At 36.4% G+C, this 16,819-nt stretch overlaps 1 protein-coding gene across 2 annotated transcripts in view; it reads left to right on the top strand.

Annotated features, from left to right (window-relative positions):
• LOC111149134 (ArfGAP with RhoGAP domain, ankyrin repeat and PH domain 2) overlaps positions 1-16,819 on the top strand; it is a 185,229-nt gene that overhangs the window by 95,877 nt on the left and 72,533 nt on the right. For both annotated transcript variants that reach the window (XM_022506074.1, XM_022506073.1), the window contains one exon: positions 15,311-15,474. In XM_022506074.1, coding sequence (XP_022361782.1) covers positions 15,311-15,474 — 164 coding nt within the window. The remainder of the gene's footprint in view (positions 1-15,310; positions 15,475-16,819) is intronic.

The raw sequence follows: 16,819 nt of genomic DNA on the forward strand, positions 1-16,819 counted from the left end.
CGTTTATATTATCAGGTTACTATAGCCAAAGTGTTTTTTGTTTTGTTTTATTTTTATCATTTTCAGGCTAAGAAGGATTTGACCAATGATACTTAGGTTTTAATTAAGATGTTACAAACATGGATTAAAATGTAGCAAACAGGAATTAGGATTATTGTAATCAGTTTGATGAATTTTTATTTAATGCTTATTGCATGCTGTGTACTCTCTCATGAATGCAAAATAGGGAAGCCAGAAGACCAAACATTTTGTTATTTTGTAACATCTTGACCTTTCCACTGGACTGCAGGAATCAGTAGGTGAACTCAGTTACACTCTAAGTTCATGGAATAGTTGAGAACTAATGGAATTACAAAATAATGGTCAGAGCTACTTAATCGTCTTTTTGACAATTCCAAAATTTTTATCTACATGTGTTATTAACAAGTTATGTTGCAAGCCTTTTTACTAAAGTGAGGAACAAGGAATGTGTCAGAAGTACAGGGACAAATATATAACCAAGTTATTTTCCTTAAACCTCTTTGAACAGCTGCCTTACAAAATGTACCATTTGAAAACAACTATATTTATTCGCATGCTTATATCCTGCTTTCCCTTGTTTTTGCTATTTTCTTCAAGTCAATGATATTCTTACAATAACAAGAATATAATGATGAGCATGTGTATCGAACCCACTGTATCAGGCACTGTTTCAAGCACTTTAACAGCCTTCTGGTGCCTATGTGGGGTTGAGGAGGGTAATCTCTTATCCTTTAAGGTAAAGCTGCCAGTTATTCCAGCAAAAATGGTTTTATTGGGGAACAGAGAATTGTAGTTGGGGACAAGCACACTTCAGTGAAAGAAGCATAGGCAAGTCTGGAGAACAAAAGAAAAGGAGTAGTCTTTGGGAACTTGTGGGGTGGGGGGGTGGGGGTAAGGAGGTGGGCTTATAAATAAAAAGTCTTGCAAAGTAAAACTGGCAATTTATACTGGCCTTTCATTGGCTGAGTTGTGATGATTTCTCATTGGCTGGGCAGTTGCTGATGAGGAGAAAACCTTTCTTCCTTCTGCCTGAGTGGTAAAGAAGTGTTCCAAGCAGTATGGGCTTGCAAGATTCCCTTCCTCTTGGTTCTGCAAATAACTAGTGGTTATGCATGAGAGCTCCCCCTTCTGGCCTTCTGACTTCGTTCTAAACTAGATTTTCTTTTATTAATTTTCACAAATCCATTTTGAAATCACGGTGAGGTCAGTTTGTAACTTAACAACCTAAAGATTCTTTTCCTTTAAAAACAAGAATTAGGGGGCACCTGGGTGGCTCAGTCAGTTAAGCATCTGCCTTCGGCTCAGGTCGTGACTCCAGAGTCCTGGCATTGAGTCCTGTGTCGGGCTCTCTGCTCAATGGGGAGCCTGCTTCTCCCTCTCCCTCTGGCTGCTGCTTCTTCTGCTTGTGCCCTCTCTGTCCCTCTTTCTCACTTTCTGTCAAATAAAATCTTAAAATAAAACAAGATTTAAGCTTAATTTACTGACACCAAATCATTCTCAAGAACTAAGTCAACAAATGTACCAGTATCCTGAGTAAATAATATTAAGTTACCAGAATTTTAAAATTTCAGCATTTTGTGAGAAACTTTTATTAGAAAAAATCATTTTGTTAGAAAAAAAAAAAAATATATATATATATATATATATATATCTCCATATAATTCTTACCTAATAAAAAGAAAGCAGAACGAAGGGAGGTCAGAAGTGTGATAGTTAAGAATGAGCCTGGGAAAGGGAAGCAAGGGCAAAAATGAACTATTGGGACTTCACCAAGATCAAAAGCTTTTGCACAGCAAAGGAAACAGTTAATAAAACCAAAAGACAACTGACAGAATGGGAGAAGATATTTGCAAACGACATTTCAGATAAAAGGCTAGTATCTAAAATCTATAAAGAACTTATCAAACTCAACACCCCCGAAGAACAAATAATCCAATCAAGAAATGGGCAGAGGACATGAACAGACATTTCTGCAAAGAAGACATCCAGATGGCCAGCAGACACGTGAAAAAATGCTCCACATCACTCGGCATCAGGGAAATACAAATCAAAACCAAAATGAGATACTACCTCACACCACTCAGAACGACTAAAATTAGCAAGTCAGGAAATGACAGATGCTGGTGAGGATGCAGAGAAAGGGGAGCCTTCCTACACTGTTGGTGGGAATGCAAGTTGGCGCAACCACTCTGGAAAACAACATGGAGGTTCCTCAAGAAGTTGAAAATAGAGCTACTCTATGACCCAGCAATTGCACTACTGTGTATTTACCCTAAAGATACAAACGTAGTGATCCGAAGGGGCACGTGCACCCGAATGTTTATAGCAGCAATGTCCACAATAGCCAAACTATGGAAAGAACCTAGATGTCCATCAACAGATGAATGGATAAAGAAGAAGTGGTATATATACACAATGGAATACTATGTAGCCATCAAAAGAAATGAAACCTTGCCATTTGCAACAATGTGGATGGAACTAGAGGGTATTATGCTTGGCAAAATAAGTCAATCGGAGAAAGACAAATACCATATGAACTCCCTGATATGAGGAAGTGGAGATGCAAAAGGTGGGGGGGTTGGGGAGTAGGAAAAGAATAAATGAAACAAGATGGGATTGGGAGGGAGACAAACCATAAGAGACTCTTAATGTCACAAAACAAACTGAGGGGGGTCTGGGGGGAGGGGGTAGGGAGAGGATGATGGGGTTATGGACATTGGGGAGGGTATGTGCTATGGTGAGTGCTGTGAAGTGTGTAAACCTGGCAATTCACAGGCTGTACCCCTGGGGCTAATAATTCATTATATGTTTATAAAAAAATTTAAAAATTAAAAAAAAAAAAAGAATGAGCCTGGGAGATTGTAAGTGCATTAGATTATAAACCCTGACACAATGAAGAGAGTGCAGATGTACCAGCAATGGCATCTTGTGTGGGGCAAAGTAGGCTCTCATATTTATATATCTGTGTATTTATATACACATATACACACATGTACTTATATGCACATATACATATATACACATGTGTATATATGCATGTGTGTGTATTTATATATGTACATGTTATATAAATAAATTACCTTTGAATAGGGAATAATGGGAAAAGAGCAGGTTTGAAAGGGAGCTTGGGAAATAAAGAGTTTGATTTTAGATGTGTTGAACATGAGTTGCTTATAAACATCTAAGAACAAAGTGCTAGGAGGAAGTTATATTTATGGATCTAGTGTTCCTGTAAAGGTTAATGGGGTGGAGTTACAGATTCTGGAGTTACCGTTATATAGAAGGAAGAACAGGAAGTCACTTAGGAAGAGTCTATAGAGTGAGAAGAGAGGAATTCGTTTGTTGGAGCCTGGATGAATACACATCATTTCAGAGGCCGAGTAATTGTTAGAGTGAAGTAGCTGCCTTGGGTTTATTAGCTAGTTTATCCAGAAAGTGAGACAAGAAACCAAGAGAGAAGGGCGTCCCAAAACCCAGGGCGAGAGAGTGTTATAAGAAGGCAGGAACAGTCAGAGCTGTTAGGTGCTGGGTGACAAGGGCACATACTTTATTGGATAATTGATGCGGAGTCCATCTAGTGACTTTGAAGTGAGCAGAAGTGATAAAGCGGACACTGGGTTAGATTAAAAGCCTGGGGATTGAATAACTTGAAACAGCTGCTGAGGAGCTTGGCTAGGATGTCTGCGGGTTAATAGGATTCTCGAGGTAGAAGGGATTTGTCCCAGGAAGGGTATGTGTGTGCAGTTTGTTTTAGATGGTTTGAGCTTGTGCAAGTTTAAATTCTCATGGAAGGAGGCACAAAAAGGGAGATAGTGAAGGTATAAGAGAGAGGACAAGAAGAAAGCAAGGCATCTTGATTGTAACAGGCGGAAAAGAGGAATTGATGGACAGTTTTGGATGTTGGAAACTTTCTGGATCTCGTGGGTGGAATGTTACCCATCTGATGGTTTGTGAACTAGAAGGACGACTCCCAAGCTTTTTTGGCCTGAGTGACTTTACAAATGGTTGTATTGTTTACTGAGATAGGAAATGTGTGCTCCTCTCCTGGTACTTAAACAAGGCCAGTTAATTATAGATGTGATTGCTTAAGAGCTGTTTTCATACCATGTCAAAAGAAGAAAATTTCATTGAATTTCCCTCTTTTTCATCTCTTTTTTGATCTCTTAGTCTCTTGGGAAATTATGACTGTAAGCTAAAGTAGATTGTTAGACTTGTCAATGACAGATAAAATTGTGGCTTTAGGAAATAAAACAACTTCCAATTATTCATGTTGATGGCATATAGAGATACTGTGAATAATTGAAAGAGAGGGAAACCAACCAGCTCTGAGTTTAACCTTTGTTTTTTTTTCTTCTTTTGCTAGTAATATCTTGAACCAGAATTGCAAATCATAAATAAATTTAATAAATTAATTTCACATCTTTTCCCTGTCCTTGTCTACCTTTGATTAAGGTGCTAAAATATATGAATATTTCTTAAAGCCAAGGAGGACAAAGAACTCCCTGAACTGGAAAAGTTCATAAATTGATAATCATCCACTGAACATGGTCACTATTTTTTAAAATTATTTTTATTTATTTATTTATTTTTAAATTTTTTTTTTAAATTTTATTTATTCACAGACAGAGATCACAAGTAGGCAGAGAGGCAGGCAGAGAGAGAGGAAAGGAAGCAGGCTCCCTGCTGAGCAGAGAGCCGGACGTGGGGCTCGATCCCAGGACCCTGGGACCATGACCTGAGCTGAAGGCAGAGGTTTTAACCCACTGAGCCACCCAGGTACCCCATAGTCACTATTTAGATACAGATTTTAATCTTCCTGGTGATTTTCTGTTGGTGCATAGCATGACTGTCTTTAAACAGTAAAATATTGCAATAATATTTTGCACACACCGAGCATTTTTCCTCTAAAAAGCTCTAAACAGAAGGTGTTCCAGATGGTGTCGCTTTAATGTGTATTCTTTGTATACTTTAAAAATTATTATTTTAGAAAATAAAGCTTTCTTGATTACACTTAAGGGTTTCTGGCATGCTATTTGGTGCTATTATTGGGACTTAGATTTTGCTTTTCTTTATGCATTAGTTAGGACTTCTTTATGTGAAAAAAAATAATGTTTTTGAATATCTACTGTTAGTGAATGTTCTGGACCATGAGGTCAGAAGGCATTTTCCTGGGTAGTAGCTTATATATTCATTCACTCTACCTGGAATGTTGAAAGCATCCTTTTCTTAAAATTTGAAAACTATTTCTGCACTTTAGCCTGCACACTCTGTGTATCTTTTTCTGATGAATAAGCTGCTCTGTTCACAGCCTTCACTTTCTGTAGCTATATGCCCATTTGTCAGAGACACCTGTTACTAAGCTTTTACTGAAAGATTGTTGGATGCAATGAATACAGTATGAATAACTCAGATATGTTATCAGAAACAGAGAAGAGTGGCATTTTTGTTTGTTTGTTTTTAGTGGGAGTTTGTTTTTTAGGACTCATTGGTTGACCTATAGTAAAGCATAAAGTACTTCATGGCTCCCAAGCCTGGGATTGCAAATTCCAGACAAAAAGAAGCTAACATTGGAGAGTAAACACTTCCATCAGTACATTCCACAGTTATCGGACAGACTACTTTTCTCAGTTTGGGAGATTAAGTCCTGAGTTTAAGATTCTTATTTCATATCAATTTATTTCATATGATGGGTTTTCCTCCCCCTCTTGAATTGTATTTTGCAGCAGCTGAGATGTTAGCAATACTCCGGAGGGTGAATTATCTTAAAGTGGTTTCTAAATTGTGCATGTAATTGCAAATTAAATAGTAGCCGATCGCCCACAATATCAGCTTGACTGCTTTTGTAACTTTCTGATGATTTAATCCATAGAGATCGTTTAATCTGAATGTTGCCAAGACAAACAAGAGATTCTTCTCTCTCACCACCTCTTACTGGTTTTGCAAAAAGAAAGGGACTATTCAAACTTATGAAGTAATTTTTTTGTTAAATAGAATTATAATATAGGGAATGCATGACTATTTAACACAAAAGTAGATTTAAAAGTATATATTATTTGCTTCCAAAGTTCCTCTTACTCAGTTTAAAGCACCATCCATATACTAGAATGTAAGCTTATGAACAAGTAAATGTGATATTATCTAAAAACATACGAAAGAATGAGAAGATCGCTTCTCAATAAATGGGAGCAGAATTATATGTATGTATGTGTGTGTATGTATTTTTTTAAAGAGAAGACTATTTAACTGGATCTGGAATTCTAGGTAGGATTTCAGTAGAAAAAAATGAGGGGGCTAAGAGACTGAAGTATCCCAGGAGGTGGAAACAAGGTTCAGAGGTTCAGAGGAATAGGATGGCCAGGGAACAATGCCAGTGCCAGTTGGCCTTGACCTTGAGTTCCTGAGGAGGAAGCATGATCCAGTGACCCTGGAAAGATAGATTGACACCATATTAGTATTATCAGTTAAATGTAATTAATAATTTGCCTTGTTCTGGAAAGGATTGCAGGCTCTTTACAAGGGTCCAGAAGATGTCTTTTTTAAAAAGATATTTTAAAACTTAAAAAAAAAATGCTGCTGTTTAAATTGTGAATTTGGATTTATTCTGCAGCCAGTGGAACACCATTAAAGGTTTTAAGCAGACTGAAACAGGGCTGTTTCTTCTATTCCTGTAGGTGATTGCCTAATAGTGTGCAGAGATGAGATTGTAAAATGGAGCCTTTGCCTTCCTGGGGAGTTAGGTGCTTTGACACTTTTTACTGAACTTTTGGCTTCAGAGGAAACAAGATATTTAGAACAGTATTTCTTTCTGCATTATTTTTGTGACACAGTCTCTGTATCTGCAGATTTTCTTCACAATTGTTTGTTTGCTTCTGGCTAAACTTCCATTCTTATGCAGCAAACTCTTATCTGAAGGTGTGGGGAAAAATACTGTATCTCTGTAAATTAAAATAAAAGGGATTTATGGGTACAATGACTAAAGAAAATGTGCCAGACCCCCATTTCTGACCATGAAGAAATAACTGGCATGGTACATGACTTCCCATTTCAAACAATTAGAAAGCTGGACGAAATGTATGAACCTGTTTTCAGACTCTGGGACAGTAGGCATTCTAGGATTGTGATTATGGAGAGAAGGGAAACAAGTGAAGTAAGATTTGAGATCACCTTGTCTCTCTACCTGTAGGCACTTTTCAGTCCCTGGCCCAGAGATAGGGGAGATTGAAGCAGAATGTGGTGGTTTTGCTACATTGCAAAGGTAGAAATGGGAGTTTAGGGAATCTGTAGTAGCTAAAATTTTCCAGAGAGCGTATTAGAACAGAGGAAAATATGTAGAAGACAATTTTGGAAATCTTCATAGACATTTCTTTTCACATGTGGCTCAGTACTGATCTGGATGTTTGCTGGATGAGATTCCCAGAGGTCAGGCAGAAACACCTTCCATGGTATTATGAGCTGAAGAGTTCCCAGAGCTCAGAGGGCACTGGAGGGCATTCACACCTCATCCAGCAAGGTGAGACCTCATTACACACACAGCGCATTGGCAGAGACCCCAAAAAGGTAACACCATAGATTTAAGGCAAAACTAGCCCTAGGGTAAAGGTAGATTTATTTTTACCTCATTATTAAGCTTAAAAACAGACTTCCGAAGGACCCCAGTGCTCCACAAGTAATTTAGTTGCCAGGGGTCGAACAGGCAAATGATGCCAAAATAAACACCAGTACTCTGAGAGAAAACAGCAGTCCTGACACTCTGCATTCATAATGTCTAGCATATAATTGAAATTACTAGTGTCGTGGAAAAGCTACAAGTCAGTTCACAGGAACAGAACCAGAAGAGAAGGATAATTGAATTAGCAAAGATTCTAAACAGTAATTATTAAATTTTATAAATGTATCCAAAGATGTAGAAAAAAACATGAACAATGAGGAAAAATGGGTAATTAAAAAAAGAACCAAATGGAATTTCTAAACCTGAGGAATACATTCTCTGTAAAGAAAACTTCACTATCAGCTTGATGCCATTGTAGATTCTATATTAAAAAGAGATCAATGACCTTGAAAGATCAATGACCTTGAAAGCATGCTGATAGCTACCAAAGCACAAGCATGGAGAGGAAAAAGACTAAATAAAATCAGTAGAGCCTCAGTGACCAGTGGGCCAATCAAGCAGTCTCATATAAGTATTAGTTAGAATCCAAAAATGAAGGAGGAGAGAGAAGTCAAAAAATCTTTGAAGAATTATGGGCAAATTTATATGAAATTGATAAAAACTGTTAACCCACATATGTACCAAATCAGCAAACCCCAGGCATATGATAATCAAATTTCTGAAAACCATTGTGAGGGAAAAAAAAAAAAAAATAAGCACCAAGAGAAAAAAGACATTAAATATAGGTGACAAAGATGAGAATGTCTTGTCACCAACAGTGCAAGCCAGAAGATAGTATATTGAAATCCTCTCAAGTGCTGGAGAAAAACAAACAAAACAACAAGTAACAAAAAACCAAAAACAAAAACAAAAAAAAAACCCCTCACAAAATAAGGAAACCAGCAGCTGTTGACCTAAAATACTAAATTGAGCAAAAATATATCTTTCAGGGGCGCCTGGGTGGCTCAGTGGGTTAAAGCCTCTGCCTTCCGCTCAGGTCATGATCCCAGAGTCCTGGGATCAAGCCCCACATCGGGCTTTCTGCTTGGCGGGGAACCTGCTTCCTCCTCTCTCTGCTACCTCTCTGCCTGCTTGTCATCTCTATCAAATAAATAAATAAAATCTTAAAAAAGAAATTAAAAATATATCTTTCAGAAATGAAAGCAAAATAGTTATGGCCAAATAAATGCTGACTTACACTACAAGACAATGTTTTCATTTTTATGTGAATGCATAAGATGGTCCCTTTTTCAATCATATATGTGGGGCGTGCTGTTAGATTTTTGGTTGTGTTTAAAACATTCTTTATGTAATTGTATTTTTTTTAATACAGTCAAATTTATTGATCTTATTTGTGAAGACATTCTGGTTTTGGGCAGTAGACTGGGCTCAAGTATGATAGTCTATCTACACTTTGTGGTTATTATATTGCAATTTTGAGAAAATTGTTTTTGTAAGTCCTGGGGCTTGGTTTCTAGGTCTTATCGAACTGTCTTGATTCATTATAAGGATATAAGAATGTTTCGTTATATGACGTTGAAATGCCCTTTAAAATTTATGTTTGAGAAGTGCATAATTAGAATAATTTATTTCTCTGTAGTTAGAGTTCTTCAAAGTAACTTTTCAAATTTTCCAGATGTAAATGAAATATTTCTTTGAAATTCTTATGTAGAAATGTAAAATCATTGTTTGATAATACTTGGAATCAAAAAGTCAGCCAGCATTTGTGTTGAAAATATCTTTTGATACTTTATTCCAGGCACAGAGATTAGATAAGCATCACAGAGAAAGTTGTTGAGCTGAGGCTATTAAATGTCACACATCTATTTCACTAGATGCCATATTTTAGGATTCAGTGTTTGACAAATTGACTCAGGAGTTAACTTGTCATTACTTGTTCTATCCCTCACTAGTTCACAAGGAGACGGCTAAACTTGTCATCATGGGATTTCTTCTGACTAGAAAGAAAACTTAAAATTCGAAATGTGCACAGTTCACGGCAGAATTATACTGGTATTACAGGAAGGTTGTTGCATTTTGGATTTCTTTCACTGCTTGCTGAAATACCCACTGTACCTGTTTGTTTATAAGCAAGCGATACCAAATACTTTTTGTATATATTTAAAGTGTCAAGTTAAAAAATTATGTAAGAATCAACAAAAATTAAAACTTTCCCTTTACCTAAACTCCTGAATTTAGCAAGTCCTAATTTTGATTGTCTACATAATGTGGGGGCTTGATATTTCTCAGAGAAGTTACCTGAGTTACATAGTTTCAGTTAGACAAATTGTACCCAGCAATAGAGGCTTTTGATGATATGACATAAACGGAAAGGCTAGAGCATGTCAGCACTATTACAACAAGTGTCAGATTTCTTCAAAAAGAAAATTACAGAAACAGGAGGTCAGGGTTGCTCTGATGCAGTGGAGAATAAGAACAGGGGATACATGTGTCAGAAAGCAAAAGATGAAGATTACAAGTACGCATGTCCAGGAGGAAGTAGGCGTCCTAGGAAGTTCAGAAGTGTTAGCGGTGTGTCTAGTAAGGTGCTGTTAGCTTTATCTTCTTAGAGAAACATTTATAGAAAAGAAATTGAAGGAAAGAAAGGTGGACTTTTATTTTCTTTTTAAGTTAGGGCTAGTGAATTACCAGGAATGTAAGATGAGGGCCCCCCCAACACAAAACAAAACAATACAAAAAATAAAACAACCTAGTGTTCATGCAGCTCATTTCTTTCTCTTTAGGGTGAATCCAAAGTAGCCCGCTCAGAGTTTGAAATCAAGATCAAAGAGTTCTACTTTGGTATAAATATACAGCAGTGATTACTTTTAACTTATGTTTCAAACCAAATTTTTTCTACCTAGTGATAGGATTTTAAAACTATTATGAACCACGAAATGCCACACACAGTGCTCATGACTAGACATATGAAAATGCTTTCTTCCTTACCTCTCTATGCAAGTTTGGGTTCTAGCAGCCAAACATTTATGCATAGAACAGATGGTATAATGGAGGGCAAATCAGCTATTCATAATTAAGGAGGGGCACACATACTAAGCATCTGGACATTAGGAATAGGACATTAAGGATAGAGTTGCAGGGAGGGTTATCTGGAGTATACCTGGGGGAGAGTTGGAGTAGCCAGCCAAAGATCAGGAGATACTTATTGCAATAAAATGTGATTTTTTTTAAACTGTTGTCTTTAATGTAGGAGACTGGCAGAGTTGGAGGGGAAAATATGGGCCAGATCATTAAGGCATTTTAATATTGAAAACTCCAGAGCTGGAGAAGGCAAACGATTAGGAAATGATGCCATTGGCTTTGCATTTATTTATTTATAAATTCATTTTTAATTTTTTTAATTGAAGTGTAGTTGACATGTAATGTTAGTTTTGGGCATACACGTAGTGATTCAACATTCATATAGATAGTGAAGTAATCACCATAATAAATCTGTCTACCATCTGTCACCTTAAAAGATTATTACATATTTTACATTTCCTGTGCAGTACATTTTATCCTCATGTCACATCTATTTTTAACTGGATGTTTGTACCTCTTATTTTCTACTTAGTTTGTACCCTTCCCCAATTTTCCCTTTCCCTTCACTCTCCTCCTCTCTGGCAACCACCATATTACTCACTGTATCTAAGGGTCAATATCTATTTTTGTTTCTTAGATTCCACATATAAGTGAAATCATTTATTTGTCTTTCTCTGACATATGTCACTTAGTATAATACCATCTCTGTCCATCCATGTTGTCACAAATGGCAAGATTTTAGGCTTTTTTATGGCTGAGTAATGTTTCATTCAAACATATACGTATATACATAGATGTATATACATATACTGTCAGTGTCTTCCTTTATGTCTCCCCCCCCCCCTCTCTATGTGTGTGTGTGTCTTTATGAAAATCCACCCCCCCATTTTGTCTTTTGATTGGAACGTTTAGTTCATTTACATTTGATGTAGTTATTGATAGACATGTACATATTGCCATTTTGTTGATTGTTTTCTGTTGTTGTTGTTGTAGTTTTTCTGTTCCTTTCTTCTTCTTCTCCCTTCCCTTATGATTTTGTGACATTTGGTCCTTAGTGTTAAGTTTGTATTCCTTTTTCTTCTTCTTTTTTTTTTTTTTTTTTTTTTTTTGGTGCAGATTTTATAGATATTTGGTTTTTGGTTTCCATGAGGTTCACATATAATATCCTTAACGTACAGTCATTTGCTTTAAGTTAATGGTTATGTTCAAAGCACTACATTTTAACTGCCTACCCCCCACCACTTTTTATGCTTTTGACATCACATTTTACCCATTATTATCGTGTGTGTCCTTTAATTGTGTAGTCCTAGATGATTTTACTACTTTTGTCCTGTAATCTACATTCTAGCTTTGTAAGTTGCTAGGCCCACTTCCTTTACTATATATATATTTACCATTACCAATAAGATATATTTTTCTTTCATAGTTTTTAATTTCAGTTATGGCCTTCTCTTTTTATATTAACATTTCTTTTAAGTCTGGTTTGATGAACGCCTTCAGTTTTTCCTTATCTGAGAAGCTTCTTACCTCTCCTTTAATTCGGAGTGATAATATTGCTGGGTGTAGAGTATTCTTGGTTGTAATTTTTTTTCCTTTCAGCACTTTGAATATGTCGTGTTACTCCGTTTGGTAAAATTTCTGTTATAAAATCAGCTGATAGTCTTAAGGGGGTTCCCTTGTATGTAAGGGGTTGTTTTCTCTTGGTGCTTTTAAGATTCTTGATTTAACTCCTGACACTAGTTATAATATGTCTTGGTGTGAGTCTTTTTGGGTTCATGTTATATTGGACTCTTCTGTTCCTGAACTTGGAGGTCTGTTTCCTTTACCAGGTTAGGGAAGTATTCAGACATTATTTCTTCAAATAGGTTTTCTGTCCCTTTTTTTTTTTTTTTTCTTTATTCTCCTTCTGGGACTCCTGTAATGCAAGTATTTGAATACTTGATGCTGTCTCATTGGTCTCTTAAGCTGTGCTCACTTTTTAAATTACCTTTATTTTTGCTGTTCTGTTTGGGTGATTTTTGTTCTCAAGTCTTCCATTCCTCTGCACTCACCCATTCATCTGCATCCTTTAATCTGCTGTTGATTCCTAACTTCCTTTCAGTTATTATATTCTTCAGCCCTGATTCTTTTTTATATTTTCTACCTCTTCATTGAAGTTCCACCTGTGTTCATTTTTCCTTAGATTTTAGTAAACATAATTATGATCCTTACTTTGAGTCCATCTGGTCTAGCTTGTCATTCAAAGCCATTGTTTCCTTGTTTATTTTCTGTTTAGATTATTGATTAAGTGGGGTATTAAAGTCCCCTATTATTGTGTCATTATCAATTAGTTCCTCTATGTTTGTTATTGATCGTTTATATATTTGGGTGCTCCCATGTTGTGGGCATAAATATTTACAGTTGTTGGATCTCCTTATTGGATTGTCCCCTTTATTATGATATAGTACCCTTCTTTATCACTTCTTACCATCTTTTCTTTTAAAGTCTAGTTTGTCAGATATAAGTATTGCCACTCCAGCTTTCTTTTGACATCCATTTGTGTGATAAATGTTTCTACAGCCCCTCACTTTTTTTTTTTTTTTTAAGGTTTGTTTTTATTTATTTGACAGAGCACAAGCAGGGGGAGCAGCAGGCAGAGGGAGAGGGAGAAGCAGGCTCCCCACGGAGCAAGGAGCCTGATGTGGGACTTGATCCCAGGACTCTGGGATCATGACCCAAACTGAAGGCAGACGCTTACCTGAGTGAACCCCCCAGACACCCCATCCCCTCACTTTCAACCTATAGGTGTCCTTAAGTCTAAAATGAGTCTCTTGTAGACAGCATAATGATGGGTCTTGTTTTTCTATCCATTCTGACACCCTATGTCTTTGGATTAGAGCATTTAGTCCATTTACATTTAAAGTAATTATTGATGGATATTTATTTATTGCCATTTTAGTATGTGTTTTGTTGTTTTTGGAGATTTTCTCAGATCCTTTATGTCTTTGTCACTTTTGGTCTTTCCACTCAAAGAATCCTCTTTAGTATTTCTTGCAAAGATGGTTTAGTGGTATGACCATTACTTTGAATTCTTTATCTGGCAGATTGCTTATTTCTGTTTTGTTGTTTTTCTGAGATTTTGTTTTGTTCTTTCATTAGGAATATATTCCTCTGTCTCATTATTTTGTCTCTCTGTTTCTTTCTATCAGTTTCATTTCTCAGTCTTGAGATTAGTTTTGCATATTAGATCATGCTGGAAGCCCTAAGGAGTGGAGATTCGAGAGGTGGAGAAGTGGGAAAGGAGGTTTATTAGGAGGCATTTTAGTGACCTTAAGGAGCAGTGTGAAGACCTGAAATCAAACAATGCTGGAGTGAAGAGGAAGCAGAGTAAATAAATTCAGGAACAAAAATCAGCAGAATTCGTATGGCAGTGATAGGGATGGGGGGGGACAGGAACCAATTTAAAATCAGTTAATCCTGGGGCACCTGGGTGCTCAGGGTTATGAGATTGAGCCCTGTGTTGGACAAGCTGATTGTGGAGTCTGCTTAACATTCTCTCTCCCAACCCCCCAACTTAGGTGTGTGCATGCACACCCTCTGTCTCTTAAAAAAAAAAAAAAAAAAAAGAGAAAGCGAGATAAAAAATTTAAATTAATCCTAAATTTCTGGTGGGATAAGCAGAGAATTTTAGTACCCGTTTGGTATGAGAAAGAGAAAGTTTTGAGATAGTTGTGGCACAGTAAGATGAGGGTGTCCAAAAATTAATATTAATTAATAGTATGGTTTACTACTTAGTTATTAATGTTACAGTCATTGAGTGTTGAGGTAGGTACTATTAAATTACCTTCATTTTGCCACTGATGAAACTGTGGCCCAGAGAAGGTTGATAACTTGCCCCAGGTCACAAAGGAATTGAGGTCAGAGTGAAAATTTGAATTTGGGAGGTGATTTTCCAGGCTCTTGACTGCTTTATGCTCTGGCTTTTCAGTCACATGGAGATCTGATCTGTGAGATACATATATAACCTGGAGATAGGGATTTGTGGTTATCACCTCCAGGAGAGGGACAAAGCCACTGACCTGAATGAATGACATGTCTCTGCAGAGTCCTTGGAGTTCATGCGAGTGCACTGAGGTTCAAAAAGAGGAAGTGAGCTTGTGTGGAAATCGAGTGACCAGAAAGACAGGAGGAAAAACCAGAACAAATTGTATTTTTTTTTTCTTAAGAATGTATTTTCTTTTTTTTTTTGTAAGAAATGAAATCATTGACAGTTCTAAAAATGTTGAAAAATGTAGCCACAAAATCTAGTCACCCATGATGCTGGCCAGAGTAGTTTCAGTTCACATATTCAGAAACAAAATAAAAGGGGTCAGGAAATGTAAGGGAGATGAGATGATGAATTCAGAGAACTTCCTGTCTTCCTGGAGAGATGTGACTACACAGGCAAAAGGGAGTTCAAATGGGAGCTAGTGGTGGACGGAGGGTTTTTCTGCTCATGGATGAGACAAGATCACATTTATATGTATTAAGGATCATCTGTCTAGAAGTAAGAATAAAAAAAAAAAAACCTAAAAAAAAACCCACCCAAATTATAATTTGAAATGCTTTTAAACTTTACAGAACATTATACATCCATGGGCATAGCAAGTTGGATTTCACAGTCTGGCATACCGCAATTGAGAAAGCAGCAGGTACAGATGGCAATGCTCTACAGGATCAGCAGCTCAGCAAAAATGACGTCCCCATTATTGTGAACAGCTGTATAGCATTTGTTACACAGTATGGTGAGTATCACAGAGTTTTTATTCAACCCACAGAACTCATAGTATCATTCTTAGAGTTTTTAAGTGTTACTTCCATTGGACTGCACTAGGGCTCTTGATATTTGTAAGTACATCCATGAAAAATAAAAACGTAGTCACTATTCAGCCAAATGCCATTCTTTCTCCCAATAAAATTCAAATTACATAATGTACTTTTACTATTTTTTTTTCTCACGTGCATAAAAATTTTAAATGCCATATTGAAACAATCTGTGAGATGTATTTTAGAAATAGATTGAAGACTATATTTTTTCAGAGGTTTTAAGCTTTCAGTAAAGTGAAGGGGAAGGTGAAGTGTTGCCTCATAATCATGTCTTTGGAAGTGGTAAACTGTGGGACAATATTGTGAAAGAATGGATTCTTTTGGTGCCATATATTCAAGTGTGTGGGTACATTTATTTCATTCAGCATGCTCTTGTTCACGTGTTTACATTAAGAATTGTAGTTATTATAATAGTTTTGACTTAATTTTAACAGGCATTTTTATGAATAGCTTCCAAGTAAAAGATAACTGGTTGATCATGTATGGTCTAGCTTCATTTTAATTTAATATGCTATGATAGTATTTTAGATGTACCTAAAAAATAAAGTATGATTTGATTTTTTATGTTTATTGTCAAGTTACTTTGAATTCCTCAAATTCCTTCTTTCCGTTTCATATTTCCTTAATACTCTAAAAGGTAGAAGTTTAACTGTATTTTTATTTTTTATTTATTTTACTTATTTTTTAAGATTTTATTTATTTATTTGATAGAGATCACAAGCAGACAGAGAGGCAGGCAGAGAGAGAGGGAGGAAGCAGGCTCCCTGCTGAGCAGAAAGCCCGATGTGGGCTGGATCCCAGGATCCTGAGATCATGACCTGAGCTGAAGGCAGAGGCTTAACCCACTGAGCCACCCAGGTGCCCCTAACTGTATTTTTAATATAAAAATGTTTTCTACCTGTTAATCTGTAGATAAGTGTCATTGATTTAGATTACAAACGTGGAAAAGTAAAATGATTGATCTTATATTTTGGAAGGCAATTAACTTTTATTTTTGTTCTCTCAATATTAGAAGTGTCCTTGGGTGTTTTTAATTTGAAAAGAAGGTATAATCAGTGAGAGAGCTGCTGTAAAATACTGTGTTATTAGTTTGTTACTTATTTATTGTCTGCTGTATGCCAGCCATTGATCTTGGTGCTGGAAATACAGCAGTGAGAGTAAAAAGTTAAAGACAAAGCCATGAATCATGGATTTCAGTATGAGAACTGACAATAAGCTGATATGAGCAAAATGTCAAAAATAACAGGCTATGAAGAAAACAAT

The sequence above is a fragment of the Enhydra lutris genome, unplaced genomic scaffold (assembly GCF_002288905.1).
Source record: "Enhydra lutris kenyoni isolate GAN:26980312 unplaced genomic scaffold, ASM228890v2 scaffoldscaffold21, whole genome shotgun sequence".
In the NCBI taxonomy this organism is placed as follows: domain Eukaryota; kingdom Metazoa; phylum Chordata; class Mammalia; order Carnivora; family Mustelidae; genus Enhydra; species Enhydra lutris.